This window comes from Dreissena polymorpha, chromosome 10, assembly GCF_020536995.1.
Source record: "Dreissena polymorpha isolate Duluth1 chromosome 10, UMN_Dpol_1.0, whole genome shotgun sequence".
Lineage (NCBI taxonomy): Eukaryota > Metazoa > Mollusca > Bivalvia > Myida > Dreissenidae > Dreissena > Dreissena polymorpha.
In genome coordinates, this window is record NC_068364.1 from 29151019 (window position 1) to 29172913 (window position 21895).

The following is a 21895-nucleotide window of genomic DNA, read 5'->3' on the forward strand; positions in this document are numbered from 1 at the left end:
CTTTTTAAATAGAAAATTAAGGGGTATTCAATGTATTAAATTAACAATATTATATATAGTTGTAGTTGTTTTATGTAACTGACTCATACAAATATTTCAGGCCAAAGCAGCAATCATTCTTAATTCTTAATAAATTAATATTTATTTGAGAAGGAAAACTTTCTTTTCCCATTTAACATTCCTTGTTTTTTTTTACTGTTGTTAATATTAAAATTGTATTGAATTAAGTCCTTGCAAAAGTCAGAACCTTATTTAACTAATATATTAAAGGCCCTTTGAAAAAATTAATATTTGCCTCCCTCTGTGAAAACAAGCCTTAAAGAATGTGCGTAAAGTGTTGTCCAAGATTAGCCTGTGAAGTCTGCACAGGCTTATCAGGGACGACAGTTTCCGCACCAAACTTGAATATTTCTAAGAAGATACTTTCTATAAACAAACAAGCTGAAAGTGTCATCCTGATAAGCATTATGGGTTAATTTTGTCCCTTCAAACTAATCTGGGACAACATTTTACGCACATGCATAAAGCCCCACTTTTCCAGAGGGCGAATGAATTAAAAACTTTAGTAACAACCACCTTGTATCATACCTCGTGCAATTCATCCTCATCAAACTCCCCAGTCTCTGCCCAATACTCCAGCTCCGTATGTAGATCAGACGGGAACAGGAAGGCCCTGGAAAAACATATAAAAAACATCTGTGCATTTTGGATAGGTCATGAATAAGAAAAACAGCATTATGGCTTAATTCAGGGCATAATTGAATCAATTAGAGACAGGTAAATAAACAAAATGTAGGTCACTTGGGAACTGGAAGGCCCTGGCAAACATATGTATTTTGGATGGGTCATGGATAAGAAAAACAGCATTATGGCTTAATTCAGGGCATAATTGAATCAGAGACCAGTAAAAAACAAATTAGAAATCTAAATGGTGTAGTGGATATGGTGTTCAAAGTGCTATCAGGTTGAGCCAGGTTCGATCCCCATTTGGGGACTGTTCTCTTTATAAACAATTAACCAAGGCATTTGATGTGTTTCCAGCTAAATACATATGTTTGAAGTAACAACAAATGCCGTACCATTCTGTTGCAACAGTGCCCGTATTCTCAAACATCAGGTTCACAAAGCACGCCTCGCTACCCAGTGGCGCAGCGCTGAAGTTGAAGTCCATGATGGCGCGCGTGTATACAGGCGCGCGGCGCTGGTGGCTGTGTCGAGTCTGCACGCTGTACATGAGCTCCCGGGCCGACGGGTCTGAGTCCAGACAAACGTTGAGGCTAAATGGTAATATATGATTATCAGTCTTTGTAATTGGGCATTAAACAAATTTGTTGTTATTTTTCAAAGTTTATATATGATTATATGTTCTTATCAGTGTTAATAATTGGGCATTCAACAAATTTGCTATTTTTCAAGGTTTATAAATGGTTATATATGGTTATCAGTGTTAATAATTGGGCATTCAACAAATGGGCCGCACTCTATATAAATGGTCTTAATACATGAGTGTAAAGTGTCGTCCTACATGAGCCTGTGCAGTCAACACAGGCTCATCTGGGACGACACTTTTAGCCTAGACTGGATTTTTCTTTAATTGTAAGAGCGTCTTTAAGATGTCACCCAAAGATACGAAGTACTGGTTCTACCCATAAAGCGGCTCTCAATAAGCCCTAGGATTTTGATACAATCAAGCTTATATAAATAGGTTTAAAGTAAATATTTCATTGGACCAAAAATGTGTAATCTTCGGCTAATTTATATTACTTATTTGCATGAATGCCAGTTACTCTCATGCATACAATTAAAATATACTTAAACTATGCAAAACACTTTTTTTGTAGGGGGAAGGAGCATTTACTTGTCCAAGGAGAAAAGTGACCACAGCTGCTTCTTGCTGATGCCAACAGCACTTCCAAAGCAGCGGGCATCTGTGATGGACATGGTTGGGAAAACCCCCGTAACAAGAATGTGACACAGATGCTGGGGTTCCTGGGTGGAGGCACTGGAGACATCTAAAAAAATAGAATTATAGGGTATTCCAATAAGACGTCTAAAAATAGAATTATAGGGTATTCCCAGAAAATATGAAAGCTAGCTTAAATTAATAGGTTCAAACTTATCAACAGCAAATGCACACCTTCTGGGGTTATAAGCTGGTACGAAATGGCGAACTGGTACGTCACTCGTCTGATTGGTCGAACCATCGCGGAGATGATCTGTCGAGAGCGCGCTGGTATAATGCCCTCCATTCTGTCCAGTTCGAGTCCTGAAAGCAGCAGCAAATAGTAAAAAAAATTCTTTAATCATTTTCTTTATTTTATGCCAGTGAAATGTTGAATGCTATTGTCCAAAAAATTATATTATGTCTGTAAGCAACATGTTGGGCCTGTTGTCAAGAAATCTCAGAAATACTAATGCAGGAACTAATTCAAGCACACAATAAAAAAAAATTATCAGTTGAAAAAGGGTCATAAATAACTACAGCAAATTTGTATGCACAATAACAACGTTTGCATATGCACATCTTTATACAATAACGAACAATAACTGTAAGTTCGAATGAAAAGCATTCTTCTTCAGGTTTATGTCTACAGACAGACAGATGTCCATGGTGAATCTAGTATACACTCCTCTACTGTGATGAGGGTGGAAAAGGGGAGGCATACAACATGTAAAAGAAATGAGCCTCATTCTGGGAAAACAGGGCTTAATGCATTGATGTTAAGTGTCGTCCCAGATTAGCCTTTGTAGTATGCACAGGCTATAATCATGGATGACACTTTCCGCCTTATCTGGATTTTCCCTTAGAAGAAAATTCTTTTAAATAAAAAATACCATAAAAGCAAAAAGTGTTGTCCCAGATTAGCCATAGCATATACACAGGCAAATCTGGGATGACACTTTAGGCACATGCATTAAGCCCAGTTTTCACAGATCACAGCTCGCAGTTTTACCAATTTTATCGGTCCTTGTCATTTCCTCTGGATACGGTCCATCCAGGGTCTGGTCAATGGAGAGTCGGTAGTGCAGACTGCAGCTGCTGTTGTTAAAGAGCGTGATGTGCTTCGAGGCCGAGCTGCCGACGATCACGTCACCAAAGTCTAGGTAGCCTTCCTCCGCCTGCAAAGCAAGTTGACGCATTGCACATAATTTTCCTTCATAATCACTACTCATTGAAGAATTTTTGTGTTAAAAACAATCAGAACACAATTAAATCAAGAGCACCGCATAACGGATGCCACGCTTGGCTACAGGTACAGTTTTGAATAAATGAAAGCTTGTCATAATATATATTATTTTACAGGTCACAGTGACCTTGACCTTTGACCTAGTGACCCAAAAATGGGTGTGGTGTGTAGAACTCATCAAGGTGCATCTACATATGAAGTTTCAAAGTTGCAGGTTGAAGCCATTTGATTTTAGAGCCAATGTTCCAAACCTTAACAAAATGTTAAGGTTTTAGCAGGACGCGGACGTCAGACGTCGACGACGAGCTGGCTATGACAATACCTCAGGTTTTCTCCAAAAACGCAGAGCTAAAAAAAAAATCTTTTATAATTTAACCTTGCATGTGCAAAAAAAGATGAGAACAAATGTCTCGTATAATTCTCAAAATTATTGCAATTTTTTTGTGGAACAATACATGACAACACATTTCTAATGAAATTCTATCATATTTGCAGGGTTTTATCAAATCTGTTTATGAACGATTTCTCATAAAATTCTTTAATAATCATACCCTTATATTTCAAAAATATGATCTTGCAGATTCAACAAGAGCTGTGTTTGTGAAACACAATGCCCCCTACTGTGCTTTGAAGCCACACGTCAGCTATTTTAGAAACAAGGTTATATTTTGAATATAAAGGTCACAGTGACCTTGACCTTTGAGCTAGTGACTTAAAACCATGCTTGATAGTAGATCTCAATTAGATTCATGCACATGTGAAGTTTACAGAACATAGACCCAAGAGTTTTTTTGTATTAGAATGGTTAAAGTTTTGGGACAGACACACATATACAACAACAGACAGACAGACAGGCCAAACACAATATACCCCCTTATTATTGGATCTGGGTCATAAAAGATATACATTGATATACGATTTATTTTTTTTAATTTCCATTATATAAAACGGTTAATTTTAGATTGTGTACATGAAGTAAATAACATGCATCATAATTATGAAAACCAAGTGAATATTGTAAACAGCCAGATGTGTATAAATTTGATGCAATAAGAAACTTAAAGGCAGATTGATTTTTGTTTTTAAAAATAATTAAGTTTGTGGGAAGATTTTTAATTTTGTCTTGTACTCTTATTATCTAATAAACTATATTTTATCCTGACATGTGGCTATATGACAGCTCTGATAAGTCTGTGCAGTACACAGCTGACAAATACTGCTTTTATAGAATATTTTGTTTCAAAAAGTCTATTCTGAACAAAAATCCAGTGTACATGGAAAATGTGAAACCTGATAAGCCTGTGCAGACTACACAGGCTAATCTGGGACATGCATTAAACCCTGTTTTCCCAGAGCAAGGTTCATTTCTCAATCCACCCACCTTAATATCACCGATGGATCCCTCACCGACCGCTCGAACATCAAACTGCTTCTTCTTGCCTCCTGAGGACGTGGAACTCAGTCCCTGACCCCAAACTACCAGGGCTGGTTTCATCACGTACTTCTGTTCTTGCTTTGGTACAAATGACCAAATCTGGGACTGGCAGAATAAAAAAGGATTTCATAATTAGTTTTTAATTTAAACCTTAATATTTTGGCTTGATTGCATTAAAAACATATGGCTTATTGAAATGCTCTCAATTCACTTTTTCCTGGGTAGAACCAGTACTAGGTGTCTTTAGGGGACGTCTGAAGAAGGCAACCACAGTGGGGATCTGAACCGTGACCTCCAGGTCATAGGGCGGAAACCACATCCACTACACTATTAGAACATCATTCCATAACTCACTTTCACCTATTGGAGTTATAACAATGCCTTCAAAGATTAAATCCTACGGTATCAATCACAGTACACAGTGTAGGATTTTTTTTTCCAAACAAAACTGTTCAAATTCTTTAGTTTTGTTAATCATCATCATCATCATCATCATCATCATCATCATCATCATCATCATCATCATCATCATCATCATCATCATCATCATCACCACCACCATAATCATCATCAGCAGCAGCACCAGCAACAAAATTATCATCAGCAGCAGCAAAACCATCATCACCATGACCATGATTATCATAACTACCACTGAAAGGAACTGCACATTGCAAATAAAAGTAGGTCAATTATCTATGAAATTAAATGTATTGATATTCTAAAACTAAAAAGGTCTCTAGAAACACACCTGTGATTCATTAGGCTGAATTATACCCGCCTCTGGGACAACTGACAGTAGGTTCTTGTCTGCAAACCTCAGCTTCCACTCAAACCTGTGGAACAGAATAGAAAACATGATACAATGAGCCCAGCATGGCAAAACAGGGCTTAATGCATAGGCATAGTGTCATCCCAGATTAGCCTGTGCAGTTTGCCCACTCAAATGAGGGACGAAACTTTCCGCCTGAACTGCGTTTTCACTAAGAAGAGACATCCTTTAAATGAAAAATTCCACAAAAGCGGAAAATGTCAGCCATGATAAGCCTGTGCTGACTGCACTAAAGTTTCAAATATTAACTGAATAGATATCTGGGCCAGCATTTATAAAGCTTCTTAGGGAAATCTTAACTTAAGTTCTTCTTAAGTGAAAACATCAGATCCATTATTCAAAGTGAAGCCCAATGTTTTCTTCTTGATGCCATATATAACATACAATCAATATAAAATACATACAATATACAATAATGTTAATTGTTTTAGCAATATTTACTTGTTTATAGTATTTAAAAGTAAAAATATCTACACATCGAATAGCCAAAACCAATCAGTTCTAACAAATTGATGCAATATATAACATTCAATACATACAATATACAATAATAATAATTGTTTTAGCAATATTGACTTGTTTATAACATTTTAAAGTAAAAATATGTATACATGGAAAAACCAAAACCAATGTTTTCTTCTAACAAATTGATGCAATATATAACATTACAATAAATTAAATACATAAAATATACAATAATATTAACTTTTTAAGCAATGTTTACTTGTTTATAACATTTTAAGGGAAAGTATCTACACATGGAATAGCCAGAAACTTGAGTAATTAAAAAAAATTGTAAGAAACTGACATAAGATTTTTCCTGAGAAGTTGAGAACATCTTTATGACATTGACTACCAATCCATTACCTCAAAGGAATCCGAGACACATTCTTGATCATGTATGTGCGCTTGGATGATGTTCCAACGCACGTTGGTTTGAAGAAGATTTCTCCCTGGGTATCGAGAAGAACTAGCGGGGCCTCTGCAGAACCAACCAACTCCAGCTCCTGTAATAAATATAGGATATAGGATATTAGAGCTGCCCTCTATAAAATGGGGCTTAATGCATGTGCGTGTAGTGTCATCTTAGATTAGCCTGTGAAGTCCACACAGGCTTATAAGGGATGACACTGTCATTGTTAAAGTATTTTTTGTTTTAAGCAAGTCTTTTCTTGGCAAAAATCCAGTTTAGGCGTAAAGTGTTATCTTAATGATTTTAGTTTTAAGTCAGCCATTGCTAACATTCTGTTTTCTGTATTAAACATGGAAAAATAACCACTGAAATACTATCTGAATCACGCTGATTCTTATTCTCTATCTCACTCTGAAGCATCTGAATAGCCTTACAATAGGCTACAACCCACTGTGACAGTATTACATAGCCTTACGATAGGCTATAACCCAGTGTGACAGTATTACATAGCCTTACGATAGGCTACAACCCAGTGTGATAGTATTACATAGCCTTACGATAGGCTATAACCCAGTGTGACAGTATTACATAGCCTTACAATAGGCTATAACCCAGTGTGATAGTATCACATAGCCATACAATAGGCTACAACCCAGTGTGATAGTATTACATAGCCTTACGATAGGCTACAACCCAGTGTGACAGTATTACATAGCCTTACGATAGGCTATAACCCAGTGTGATAGTATTAAATAGCCTTACAATAGGCTACAACCCAGTGTGATAGTATTACATAGCCTTACAATAGGCTACAAACCAGTGTGATAGTATTACATAGCCTTACAATAGGCTATAACCCAGTGTGACAGTATTACATAGCCTTACAATAGGCTATAACCCAGTGTGACAGTATTACATAGCCTTACAATAGGCTACAACCCAGTGTGATAGTATTAAATAGCCTTACGATAGGCTACAACCCAGTGTGACAGTATTACATAGCCTTACAATAGGCTATAACCCAGTGTGACAGTATTACATAGCCTTACAATAGGCTACAACCCAGTGTGATAGTATTACATAGCCTTACGATAGGCTATAACCCAGTGTGACAGTATTACAATAGGCTACAACCCAGTGTGACAGTATTACATTATTTTGTTGTATTGTCATCAGAAATTATGTTCATGAAAGTCAGGTTAATGCATACCGGTATAAAAAATCATTTGAGTCGCCTTCTGGGGTAACTGGGCTAAATGCATGCATGTTTTAAGTCTTTCTATATTAGCCTGTGCAGTTGGCACAGGCAAATCAGGGTCAACACTTTCTCTTTATGGACTTGTTCATTAAAAGAAAGTCTCTCCTACACAATTAACCAGTGTAGGCGGAAAATGTGGTTCCTGATAAGCCTGTTTGGACTGCAAACACTAATATAAAAGTCCCATGGGATGACACTTTCAGCACATGCATTACCCAGAATGAGGCTAATCTGAGTATGGTATTTTAGTATTCATTAGAAGGTGGTAACCCACCTTGTTGTATTTCTCATTGTCACGGTAACCCACCTTGTTGTATTTTTGATTGTCATGGTAACCCACCTTGTTGTATTTCTCGTTGTCATTCAGTCGCATGGTCAGCTTGTGTTTGTACGTCTTCACCTCCTTGGGAAGGATTTTCACAACAAACACCTGCTGTTCACCTTTCAGCAATGCCTTCGAGGGTTTCACAGAGAATGTGCTGGAAACACCAAGGGTTAAAATCAATAATACAGTTTGTAGAGGAAGGTTCACCTTCCAGCAATGCCTTCGAGGGTTTCACAGAGAATGTGCTGGAAACACCACAGGTAACATCAATTATACAGTTTGTAGAGAAAGGTTTACATGGTTTGTGTTAACAAATCCAGAGCGGCAGCAGAGAAAAAGCATTAAGGACAGGAGTTTATAGTTTATATAATGCAGCCATATTGACACCATATTTTTTCTGCGTTCAATGCACATTAAATGAGCATGTAATAAATGCAGACAAAACAAACTTTTAACCGAAAAAAAGTGTGAAAGCTTTGTGCATTTGTCCTCAATAAATACATTGATATGTGTTACAAGTGTATTACTCCTGTTAAAAAATTCACTTTAATGTTTATAAGTACACTTGAGTTTACTTAAAGTGTGTTTTAAGTATAAAATTAAATGCATTAATACACTTTCTAGTAAAAAAAAACGATGATAAAGTACAGAAAACAAGAAACCGTCGGAGACGGGTGATGCTCCCCAAAGGTTTTTTGGTCACAATATTGCACTATATATTCAGATAAAATGAAACATCTTGAGGGGCATAACTTTGGACAAAATAACACAATGGATGGTTTAGCAACTTAAAAAGTTCAAAGAGCCTTAACTCTCTAAATAAATCATCTAACCAGAACCCACTAATAACATGCGCATCTCCTCAAGGTAGTTAAGCTTCCCATAAAGCTTCATTGAAGTCCAGTCAGTAGTTGGGGAGAAATAGCCCGGACAAGAATTGCAATATATGTACAGTTTATAGACAATTTCAATGGGCCATAACTCTGTGACAAATCCTCCGACCATAACCGGCTGATTATATGCACATCTCCTGTTGGTAGTGAAGCTTCCCATAAAGTTTCATTGAATTCCAGTGATAAGTTGCTGAGAAATAGCTCGGACAAGAATTGCACTATATGTACAATGAAAAATTTCAAAGGGCCATAACTCTGTGAAAAATTATCCGACGAGAACCGGCTGATAATATGCACATCTCCTGTTGGTAGTGAAGCTTCCCATTAAGTTTCATTGAATTCCCGTGATAAGTTGCTGAGAATAGGTTGGACAAGAATTGTACTATATGTACAATGGAAAATTTCAAAGGGCCATAACTCTGTGAAAAATCATCCGACCAGAACCCGCTGATCATATGCACATCTCCTCTTGGTAGTGAAGCTTCTCATAAAGCTTCATTGAATTCCAGTCATTAGTTGCTGAGAAATAGCCCGGACAAGAAGTGCACTATATGTACAGTTAATGGAAATTTCAAAGGGCCATAACTCTGTGAAAAATCATCCGACCAGAACCCGCTGATCATATGCATATTGCCTCTTGGTAGTGAAGCTTCCCATAAGGTTTCATTGAATTCCGGTCATAAGTTGCTGAGAAATAGCCCTGACAAGAATTGCACTATATGTACAGTTATGGAAAATTTAAAAGGGCCTTAACTCTGTGAAAATTCATCCGACCAGAACCCGCTGATCATATGCACATCTCCTCTTAGTAGTGAAGCTTCCCATAAAGTTTCATTGAATTCCGGTCCTTAGTTGCTGAGAAATAGCCCAGACAAAAATTGTGCACGCACGGACACACCGACGGACGAAGCGGCGACAATATGCTCCCCCCAAAATGAATTTTGGGGGAGCATAAAAAACTTAAGTGTATTAAATGCACATTAAAACATGCAGTTAATGTGAATTTAATATGTTTCTAATATCTCTGTGTTTAACACGCATCGTAAACACATTCAAGTAAAGAAGTAACATGCTTTTTCACTCTAGATCTTTTCCTATTATATCCCAAAGTTGAGGCAGCAGATCTTATTCCGAATGTCACTGTACCAAATTGCTGCCGGGTGGTGAAAAGTGTGCAGCCAGTCCGGGACTCAAAACCGGGACACCTCGCTTACAGGGCGAGTGCTATACCGACTGAGCTAACCGGGCCGCCACACATCTTTCCACCAATCCCTCTTAAGTTCGGTACCGTGACATCACTGAGCACTAAGTCACAAACAACTTTTTACTGATACATTTACTTGTGTTGCATGAATACTCCCATACTGGCAAAAGATTTGAGGTCATCCTAATTTGAATGATAATACAAAACCGATGGATTTTGGTCAATTTTATATGTACCACATGCATATCAGCCGAAAAAACAAGTATTCACCGAGTTTCCAAAAACAACAACAATAGACATGGGATCAGACATACAAAGCTTCTTTCAGCAACATTATTTAATTCATTTACATTTTACAAACTCATATGATCCCTACTCAAGGAAGTGTTCTCAAGATCTTTCCGAGTACTGTTTTTTTCCCAAGCTTTAGATCTTGATTAAATGGAGAAACCATATTTTACATGTTTTTATGTGCTTTGCAGTAACTCAACACTCTATAATGCCATCTCATACGCTTAAGCAATAGGCATGTCGTAAAAACATGAACATAATTTAGAATATCCTAACCAGGACTTATTCTGCCATTTGCCATTAGCTATTAGCTACAAATTGACAACTTTGCCCGAAGAAATTACTGATGGGATGAAAAAATCATTATAAAACCACCTGCAGTGGCAATAATGACAAGGGTTTTTGCCTTGGTGAGATAACCTTTGCTTAAGAAAATTTGGAGCCAGGAGAATCCCTGATAAAATGAACTAGTGCAAAAATCAAAAGGTTACCTCGAGGGATCCTTCTCTATGTCAAACAGTATCGGAGTGGACGCGGTGTTCCTCATCAGCAGGGTTCGGTACGTGGCCTCCTTTGCGTTCACGGCAGGGAAAACGAGCTTGGCTGCGTCCAGCGTGTAGCGGGGCAGGAATGTCTCGTTGTTTGGCATGAATGTTTGACCTGATTTACAAAAGCATTTTAAGGGTTACTGAAGACATAAAACCTTTTAAACCACCAAGAACTGTCACCTTTGGATTATGACTGGCCGGAACAGCATTTTATTGTCCTGAATCAGGTTTTACTGGCTTTAACTCTAATTTACCAGTCATTCATATACACTTGTCTAACAAACAGCCTAAAAAGTTGTGATATCCTATATTGTCATTTTTGGAAATGTTATCTGCTAATTGTTACACATTTGTAATGAAAATGCTGTTTAATTATCACTTAACCTAGTTCAAAGATTGCAACAACAGCAACAATTTTTTTTAACAGACCATGACATTGTGCTTAATGCTTTAAGCCCCATTTTTCCAAAGCGAAGCTCAAATAAAAGGAATGAATACAAACATGCTTGCCTGAGGCTAAATTTTAATAACCGGGATTATTTGACTGTGCAATAGTAAAATGGTGGACATTTTTGGTCTGATTTGCTAGTTTTTTTACTAGAGAACTTTTTTTTTCATTTTGGAATTAAAAAAAACAGGGTGCTCGTAATACATGGGGGCCCGCTATACATTACAAAATACAGTATAGAAGTTAAACCCTTTGCATGCTGGGAAATTTGTCGTCTGCCAAAATGGCGTCTGTGGAATTTCTAAAATAAGCATTTCTTCGATTTTTTTTCCAAAGAATACTATCAGAATAGCAAACAGTTTGGAATCTGATTAGACGCCACTTTCTGTGGCGTCTCATCTGGATCCAAACTGTTTGCAAAGGCCTTCAAAATTCTGTTCCAGCAATGATAGAAGGTGAGACTGCACATGCGCATACCTGCACAGTTGAGGGTGACACACCAGGGCGGGCAGTGGGTGCTGTCTTCCACCAACTTGTAGTCTCGCAGACTCTTGTAGAAGGCATAGCATTCGAGCTCGGCTCCGAAAAACTGGTTAGGAGCATTCTAAAACAAAAACCACAAATGTAACCCAGGGGTGTTATGGCTGTGGGGTTGCTTCTTTCCCATGTTAGGGGCAATTATTTGGGGTCATCTGCTAATACAAGTTTCACTTAGACTTGACTACATGCTAATTCACAACCATGCATTAAGAATGTCAAAATTTACTAACATTATTTTATGCACTTATTGAGGCCACAAACCATGTTTACATTTTAATTGTTATAAAATAAATAATTAATTTTAACCTTTTTGCCTGCAATACACAAGATTCTAGACTTATTTAGATGTTTATGACAACAGGAATTGTACATGTTCAAAATCAATGTAACAGCATTGTGTAGCCTTAATAGGATAATAATTTTACATCCAAACGATGAAAATGTTGTTTCACAGAATATAGTAATACTAATTTTCCCAATTCAAATGCCACTAAGCCTATTAACAAATAACTGAAAAAAAAAACAAATAGAAGTAAAAATTCTCTCCATCTTTCAGGAAATACTTACTGGTTTAAATTTAATTTGGAAGGCACAAGATTTCAGGGGTGGAATGTCAATCACATCTGGGGTGACGGTGAAGGTTTTCTCAGCACCTGTAACATAATAAGATATATATCAGTGCAAAGTAAGAAACAAGAGGGCCAAAATGGACCTAAATTACTCACCATAATAATGTTGTTTATTCGGTTTTTGGAGATTTTTCCCAAGTTATTTGCTAATAAAGTCCCTTTTAATCTTGAAATCTCCAGGGCGTGGAAAGTTTTGATTACAATAATAATATTTGAACAAACTTTGTAAAGGATTTTTTCTGTAATTACTACACCACTGACCTTCTGATTTCAGGGTTTATTCAAAGTTTTCATGTTCCGCAATTAACAAACATGTAAATACAAGACATGTGTTCAGTTTTTTATTCACTTCAAACAAAGTTATGTTAATGTAAGTATCTCGCAGTAACCCTGTGTCATTCTCTCATTTAGCATCACTTTGTCTTTAAAAATCTATTGAGCTGCACTATAGGAAAACGGGGCTTAATGTATGCTCATAAAGTGTTGTCCCAGATTTCTCTGTCCAGTCTGCACAGGCTAATCAGGGAGGACACTTTCCACCTAAATTGTTTTTTTGCAAAGAGGAGACTGCCTTTGAACAAACAATACCATACAAGCCAAAAGCGTTTTCCCTGATAAGCCAGTTCAGACTACACAGGCTAATCTAGGACAACACTTTACGCACATGCATTAAACCCTGTTGTCCCAGAAAGAGGCTCAAATTAATTGTATTACCTCCCATCCATTGTACGGTAATTTTTCCTTTAGTGTGATTGGTCAGCGTAACATTTCGGTCTTCAATCACACGAAGGTTCTGGCAGTTTCCAAAATCCACAACATTCACGTCTGTGCTCACATGTGGCACAAAATTCTGAAATGTTTGGAAACAAAAATAATAAAATGGAGAATATGCTTATGGTTAAAGTAAATAAATTTTAAAGCAACATAACAACAAAATAGTAAGTTCGGCACAAAATTCTGAAATGCTTGGAAACAAAAGTTAAACAAATGAAGGATTTACTTATATTGAATAAATGTAAAATCAACATATTTACAAAATAGTTACAGTAGCATTTGCTCTTAATTAAAATTTGTCTTCAAGTGCTCAAATGTCTTTTCTCTGTTTTCAAATAAAAATAAAAATAACAATTAATGTTTTGACTCGAATGCAAGAAAAGAAGAATAAAATCCCTTTGTGCAATAATAGAATAGTGAAGCTTTTAACAAACAATTTTCTGTATTTGTATTTTGCAGATTTATTAAAGATAAATTGGATTACAAATCACTTGGTGTTTTCTTACAGTCTACTATTTTTTTAAGGGCACCTGCCAGAATTACCATGTCAACGTATAAAATCGGCTACTTGCCCTATTATATACATAAAAAAATTTACCTGCCACATTCCCTTTTTACTCACCAAAGGATTCAGGCCTTTGGGTTAGCATGAAGACTGTTTAGGGGCCGTGCTCTGGAAAACTGGGCTAAATGCATGTGTGTCATTGTCATCCCAGATAAGCCTGTGCAGTCTTCACAGGCTAATCAGGGACAACACTTTTCACCTAGACATGAATTGTGTTTAAGAGACTTTAAAAGAGACTTCTTTAAACAAAACATTCCATAAACAAGCATAAAGTGTCATCCCTGATAAGCCTGTGCACACTGCACAGGCTAATCTGGTCCCACACTTTATGCACATGCATTAAGCCCCATTTTCCTAGAGTGAGGCTTATACAAACTACACAAGAGACACTTACAATGATATCAGAGTGGAATCCGTCATTGAAGTATTCATCCATCGGGGGAACTTGGTGCAGGGGATGTTCTGATGGGTTCTCCACTGTGCCAATCTGAAAACATTTAGGCCCCAGTCTGTGAAAACTGGGCTGAATGCATGTGTGCAAAGTATTGTCCCAGATTAGCCTGTGCAGTCCATACAGACTAATGAGGGACAACACTTTCCACCTCAACTGGATTTTTCCTTAGAAAAGACTTCCTTTAAACGAAAAATACAATAAAAGCGGAATGAGTCGTCCCCGATTCGTGTATGCGGACTGCACAGGCTAATCTGGGATGACACTTTATGCTCATGTGTTAAGCCCCATTTTCCCAGAGAGCAGCTCATTTCACTTACAGCGTTTGTCATTTATGTAAACATGGTACTCTAAAAAGAAATTTTCAAAATCCAATACACCACTAAACTTTCCAAATTTTGCGATGAAAAACACCTAATACATGTATCTTGAAAATTATCTGAAAATATTCCAAATGGTCAAATTGTGTGCAACATACAACCGTACTTTTAGCCAGGACTACAATAAGCCCTGAGTGCAATTGTTTAGCCATACTTAAATATTTTGAGGTTTATTTCATTAAAAAGCAAAACAAATGTCCATACATGTTTATAAACACAGAACGCAATGTGCCATCAACAATGTGCCAGTAACTTGGTGATTTTATGATACAATATCATCCTGTTTAAAGTGACATGCTATCAACAATTTGCAAGTGAAAATGCCTTAATTAAACAAGCTTCAAGATTCAGTACTTTTTTCAAGGGTACTTAAGTAAGTTTTAACCTATTTCTTTTAGCTCAATTGCATAGAAACCCTTAGGCTGATTTGAAATGCTCTCAAGTCTGTTTCCTGAGACTAGAACCAGTACTTGGTGTCTATGGGGGAGATCTAAAGAATGCTCCAACAGTGGGGATCGAACCCGTGACCTCTCAGTCGCTAGGCGGACACCATATCTACTACACCACAGCGACCTTTCGTCCACAGATACTTTCATATTGTAAATTATAGCAATTGGTTCATACAAACAGCTCAAACCAACTTGGGAAGAGATTGTAGAAGTCATGCAAAAAATCAAAGTTTTCCCCTAGCAAGAAGAACATGCATATGAACTTTCCTCTAGGAAAATGGGGCTAAATACATTTGCGTAAATTGACTACCAGGTTAGCCTACGCAGTCCACGCAGGCTACTGAGGAACATCACTTTCCGCATAAACTGGATTTTTGCATTGAAGAGACTACTTTTAAACGAAAAATACAATTGGAGCGGAAATTGTCGTCCCAGTGTTGCTCACTATTAAAATATTTCAGTCAAAGATTTACCCTATGTATGTTTCATATTGACTGATTTAGCAAATTAAAGCTTAAACTTTGCATGCAATTTTTATGTTGTTTTTTTTATAAAATGGGGGGGGGGGGACATATATTAGGGTAGGGGCATTAATTAGAGAACTAATGGTGTCCCTTTTAATTTTCTTACAGCGTCTTCAACTCATGGGATACAGGCATTATATTTCAGGGTGCCCTCTATGAACTAAGATGTCAAAAGTTTAAAACTCCCCTGGGTAAATTTAAATCACGACTGCCTAGGGTGAATTTTGATAGGTGCATACATTGTAATAAGGGTAAGAGGGTAGAGAAAAGGCATGGAAGGGATTTAATGATAACCCAGTTATGATTATTATCATTTTTGGTAATTGCTTGAGTAAAGCATTATCAAAGACACTCGGTGTATTATGGGTGCAGTGTTTACACAACTCAACCACACACACCTTGCCATAATTTTCACAATATCCTCACACCAACCCATAATACCATAGGATGAGACTCGTTCCAGGAAAACAGTGCTTAATACATGTGGCTAAAGTGTTGGCACAGGCTAATCAGGGACAACACTTTTTAGTCTAGACTGCATTTTTTTTAGAAATGACTTTAAACAAAGCAACACTGTACTGGTGGAAAGTGTCATCCCTGGTTAGGCTGTGCAGACTGAGCAGGCTAATATGAGATAACACTTGATGCACTTGCATTAGGCCCAGTTTTCCCAGAACTCTTCTCCTATAACTCACCAATACCCCTGACTGGGGTTGATCAGAAGCCGTCGCTTTATAGCTTTTCTTGAATCGTAGATTATCCAATGGCTCGACCTCAAAAGCCTCTTTCTATATTGGTTCATGATTTAATATGAATTTATTTTACTGGAAATACTAGGGTTGATTGTTCACCGTTGTTGTCATTTTTTACACTTTATTTGCTTTTTAAGACCAGGAGAGTCAAACACAAAAATAAATTAGCATACAAATTAAATTTTGTTGTTGTTAAGTTGTGATGGCATAGCAAACTATTAAACACAATATTTTTATGAGCGCTTGAAAGAATGAAAATATGTTCATTGTCTACATTTGGTCATACACAAATATTTAACAATAAAACCTTTATTTAATTTCTTTTAATTTATTATTATTCTCCCTTGTGCACTTTTCTTTCATTTCACTGTCCAGAATAATTTTAAGTCCACTTTATTAAAGGACAAAAAAAAACAGCAGCAAAAAACTCATTACATCTCACAAAAGTTTGTTTTCATTTCATTAGCTAGCATAAAACAAATCAAAACATAAACTCATGCCAAACCAACTCTTTTGTCTTTCAATTCTTACTTTTTGAAAAAAAAAACTTATTTTTTCTTTTCATTCAATAAAAACTCAAGCTATCCTGCAGGGAAATAATCAATAAACCATTGCATTTAGAATTACTTTTTGACAGAACATTTCATATGACCCTTGTTCTGACAAAACTGTGCTTAATTCATGTGCTTAAAGTGTGGTCTCAGATTAGCCTGTGTAGTCCACACAGCCTAATCAGAGAGGACACTTTCTGCTTTTATGGAATCACTGTTTAAAGAAAGTCTCTTCTTAACACAAATCCAGTGTAGTACCTGATAAGCATGTGTAGTTGGCACAGGCTTATCTAGGACGACACTTTTCACCTAGCTTTTTTGAATTTTACGTTCAAAGGAGGTCTCTTCCAGACAAAAATCCACCTCAACTGGATTTTTGTTAAGAAGAAATCTCCTTTAAACAACATTTCTATAAAAGCGGAAAGTGTCTTCTCTGATTAGCCTGTGCAGACTACTACACATTCTAATCTGGGACAATACTTTAAGCACGAGCATTAAGCCCACTTGTCCCACAGCAAGGCTCAAATATATAGGAAAACATAACCCTGAGCACATACCGAAGGGGCCATGAGGGCTCCAGCATCGTCCAACTCCAGTCTCCCTTTCTGACGAAGCTCGTTGAGCTGTTCTGGCGGGTACACAGAGAAGCCACGTTCCACGTGCGTGCGGAAATTGTCAAGGTGTTTGGCCTGCAGGACCGCTGGCTTTACCAACTCGGAATGACACGTGCCGATAAGATCCAGAAACAGGGGTCCCTGGTGGATTGGATTGTTGAGATGGATAATGAGCACTTTGACTTTCAAAATTACTGTAAAATCATTATTATTTGTGTGACATTAATATTCGTTGATTTCATGGATTGACTGATAAATGCATTAACCCTTTACCACTTAGATACAAATTTAACCCTTTACCATGTCGATATGTATTTAACCCTTTACCACGTAGATACGTATTTAACCCTTTACCACGCAGATACATATTTTTACGCATTTGTAGTCCCTAACAAAGTTAAATTTATTTTAAGACCTTTCCTGCTAGATTCAAGTTTTAAAAGCAACATTTATAACCCTTAGATACTGATGAGCAGCAAACAGCATAAAACTTGAACAGACTGCGAGTTACTCGCAGGCTGTTCTGGTTTTATGCTGTTTGCGCATACCCTTTTTCACTTTGCTTCTTATGGGTAAAAGGGTTTAACACAAACACATCTCAAAATCACACATGCAAATTCCTCTTGTGTGCTCCAAAATCAGAAATCCACAAATTGATGTGTCAACAAAAAAGTCTTTTTATTTTAAACAACGAAATTTTATGCCAATAAAAACAAACAATTTTACGGAAATCGGCAATTTTAAATGGGTGTGTCATCAGCCTCATAAACCTAATTAAAAATTATCCTCAAAACCTAAATGTTATTTTATTCCTTCTTCACAGGATTTAGCGCAATAAATTACCTGATAGACACGGCAGTAATGTAGCCACAAATGAACATAATAAAATATCCTCAATAGCAGCCTCAGGAACTGCGATATGAGCGAGTGGCACATACATTCCCCTTGTATCCCATTAAGGTAGCGCACCCCTAATGGGCACATATCCAAATATAATCTAATTAATTATTTTCTTAATCAGCATCATTTCACTGAACTACATGCAAATTTGTAGGTAGGCTTTCCATGCTTTAAAAAAAATTATACCGATTTTTCAAAACCACCCCCACACTCGGCTTTTGTCCAGTTTATTTTCACCCCTGGGGTATATAAAGATTCCATAATTCATTCAAATTTCCAAATATGGGCATGCAGTTGGTGTGTACAGATGCAGTAAAGGTGATTTAAGTTAAAACAAGATGAAATAAGTATTCTTTTACAGACATTTATTTTTTTACAATTTTTAATCTATGGAAGAGCGCCATGAAATGTAAATGATTTCAGCCAAGTAAAAATTGGGTCGGTTAAAAACAAAGTGTCATAATATTCAAAATAGTATCATTTAAGTTATATTTTAAACGTAGTTTTCATAGAAGCACTATATACAGAAAAAATACCAAGAAATAGACAGATTAACCGTTTACTTTTTGAAATAAAAATAAAAATGCAACATGCATCATTCGTATTTTCAGCAGTAAATCGCCCAATTTAGCCATAATGTTGTTTCAATTTTAAAAATTGAAGGATGTGCATAAAAATGTCAACATATTTAACAATAAACATAGCATATATATTATATTAAATCAAATTACGTTAGAAAAGAAATAAAACGCGTCACAAAAAGTATGCAATGTCGGCACGATTTGAACCTGCGCGGGAAGATCCCAAAAGATTTGTAGTCCATCGCCTTAACCTATCGGCCACGACAACTTCACATTTGTGCAAGCTTAAATTAAATATCCATAAGTAAACAGTTAAAAAGTCCGTCGATCTTTGAAGAAATCGCGAAATCGTATTTTTTGTAGATGATATTTGGATCAAAGTCAATTTATTGTGAAAATAATGTATTCTAAAGGAATTACGTAAACATATATCAAAATTCGAAGTTTGAAAAAAATCAAATGCATCTCTCGGAAATAACCGATCATTGAAGATCGGCAATGATAGTAAAATAAATTGCGGAAAATCTTTAGGGGTGCGCTACCTTAAGAGGACAATTTCCAACTAATCTCATAGGACACAGTGGAATTAAGCCTCATTCTGGGAATTTGCCAGTAGAGTACCTTAATCTGGACACTTTAAAACAGATACAATTTTAAAAATTGAAATAGAAATATGTTGCAGAGAAAGGAACGTGCATAAATCAATATCATATTATAATAGGTCTTTTTCTTACAAATAATATTACTTTTGTGGTTTCTGAACTTTTTAATTTTGACCAATAAGTGTGATAAAGTGTAATAGAATATAAACCATATATATATATATATATATATATATATATATATATATATATATATATATATATATATATATATATATATATATATATATATATGCATATATGTATTATTATCTATGATGGTGACTATCTGTGATATTTCTGAATTGTTAATAACTGTTCATATGGATTGTAGTATTATGTTATGTGCACAAATAAAATTATTATTATTATAACTGAAGTACCATGAGGATTTATGTACTAAGGCACTACGTTCTTAGCCCCCCAAAAATACATATCAGCCTCGCTCTGTGAAATGGGTTAAATGCATATGCGTAAAGTGTCATCCCAGATTAGCCTATGCAGTCCGTGCAGGCTAATCAGGGACGACACTTTCTGCCTAAACAGGATTTTCTTCAAGAAGGGTCTTTCTTTAAAAGCATAAAACAATAAAAGCCAAAAGTGTTGTCCCTGCTTAGACTGTGCGGACCGCACAGGCTTATCTGGGACGACACTTTAAGCACATGCATTAAGCCCCCTTTTTGACAGAGCATGGTCCATATATAAAGCTTACTTGATTGTGAACGACACACGTGACTCTACGGTGGTAGTTGATAGGATGGATCGGCACAAACTTCAGTATAATCGTCTTAGAGCTGTTTGCTTTTAGGCAGCCGGAGATTTGCTTGAACTTGAAAACGCTCTCTGAACAGTCGATCATAAACTGCAAAACAAGAGGTTTTTTTTGCTTGGTTAAGATTTTGAGAAGTCCAAAAAAAGGTCAGTGTCAAGGTCAAATTGAAGTCTTGTGACATGTGTGTGCTGATGAGCGTTCAAGATACCATTCATGCAAATATAAAAGCTTTTTGTAAGTCTTATTGATGTAAAACATTTCACAAAGGAGTTTTGCAAAAATGTTTTTTTTACCCATAAAGGCCCAGTTCTCACCTGAAATTCAGCGTCAATGTCCGAGCTGTTGACGATGTCGACTGTCCTGGTCGCCTCCTCTCCTGCATTGATCTGCAGGAAATTTACAACTTTTGCACTTAACGCTACCTCCGGACCTGAAAAGCAGACATGTTTAAGTAATGAGTATCATATTCAATACACATATTTATTAATATTTAAACAATCCGATACTAATTAAATTGGACCAACACATGTCCAATAGGGTAAAAATATTGAACAGTCACATGGTACAAATGACAACAGATTACTGGGTGACATAAATAAGTATATAATAATCTATAATATAAGCCCAGGGCTTTTTTTCCTTCTATAGTAAAGGGCTTATAAAGGCCCATTCCCCCAAGAGAAAGGCCCATTCCCCTAAGAAAATTTCTTTAAAGTAATGCATTTTTTCCCCAATTTAAAGCTAACTTTGGGAAATGTCTTCCCCTTTTTCAGTTTTGTTGATAACATTTACCCCACAATGCAATGCCAAGCCCTTTCCCCAAATCGCGAAAAGAAGCTGTAATGCAATATTTAAAGTTGAAAGTAGGTGTAAGATAATGTAAAAACACAATACCTATTGAGGATCCCACACATTTTATCACACTTTTACTGACTTTCCCTATCGCTACAACACTGAAGTAATCTACGCTTGTCACGTCAACCGTATTTGGACTGTATGAGATCTGAAATAAATTATTGGCATTAATGAGTAAATATATGTAAATAGCAAATATCGTATTTGGTGGATTAATATGTTATCAATACATAAAGAGAGTAACATAAAGAGAATTATTTTAAAATATATCATTGGACTTATGTAAAAAAATTGGATCTGAATCGTTCCCTACATGTAAGTTCAGCTTATGTTAAGGTTTCACTTTGGGGTTTTGTGAACACCAGCCCTCAATTTAATCCTTTCCCACTCACAATCAAAGAGAAAATTGCTATGTGCAAACAGCATTAAACCAGAACAACCTGCAAGTAACTCGCAGTCTGTCCAGGTTTTATGCTGTTTGCTACTCATCAATATCTCATGGTAGGAAATGAGGCCTTTTGAACTTGAATTTAGAAAAAAAGTTCTTTAATGAAATTGAACTTTCTAAGGAACTACATATGCATA

The 21895-nt window shown here is 36.4% G+C and overlaps 1 protein-coding gene across 2 annotated transcripts in view; it reads right to left on the reverse strand.

Moving 5' to 3' along the window:
- Positions 1-21895, reverse strand: part of LOC127846945 (cilia- and flagella-associated protein 65-like) — a 97928-nt gene that overhangs the window by 63410 nt on the left and 12623 nt on the right. Inside the window, exons 9-27 of one of the 2 annotated variants that reach the window (XM_052378378.1) lie at positions 21350-21458; positions 20770-20885; positions 20396-20545; positions 17505-17702; positions 16340-16432; positions 14235-14327; positions 13216-13351; positions 12440-12525; positions 11810-11936; positions 10828-10996; positions 7964-8102; positions 6320-6459; positions 5372-5456; positions 4570-4728; positions 2955-3120; positions 2138-2266; positions 1859-2012; positions 1080-1277; positions 589-673 (exon numbers count right to left, since the gene is read on the reverse strand). In XM_052378378.1, the coding sequence (XP_052234338.1) occupies positions 589-673; positions 1080-1277; positions 1859-2012; positions 2138-2266; positions 2955-3120; positions 4570-4728; positions 5372-5456; positions 6320-6459; positions 7964-8102; positions 10828-10996; positions 11810-11936; positions 12440-12525; positions 13216-13351; positions 14235-14327; positions 16340-16432; positions 17505-17702; positions 20396-20545; positions 20770-20885; positions 21350-21458 (2532 nt within the window). The remainder of the gene's footprint in view (positions 1-588; positions 674-1079; positions 1278-1858; positions 2013-2137; positions 2267-2954; positions 3121-4569; positions 4729-5371; positions 5457-6319; positions 6460-7963; positions 8103-10827; positions 10997-11809; positions 11937-12439; positions 12526-13215; positions 13352-14234; positions 14328-16339; positions 16433-17504; positions 17703-20395; positions 20546-20769; positions 20886-21349; positions 21459-21895) is intronic. The other variant, XM_052378379.1, reaches the window with a different exon arrangement.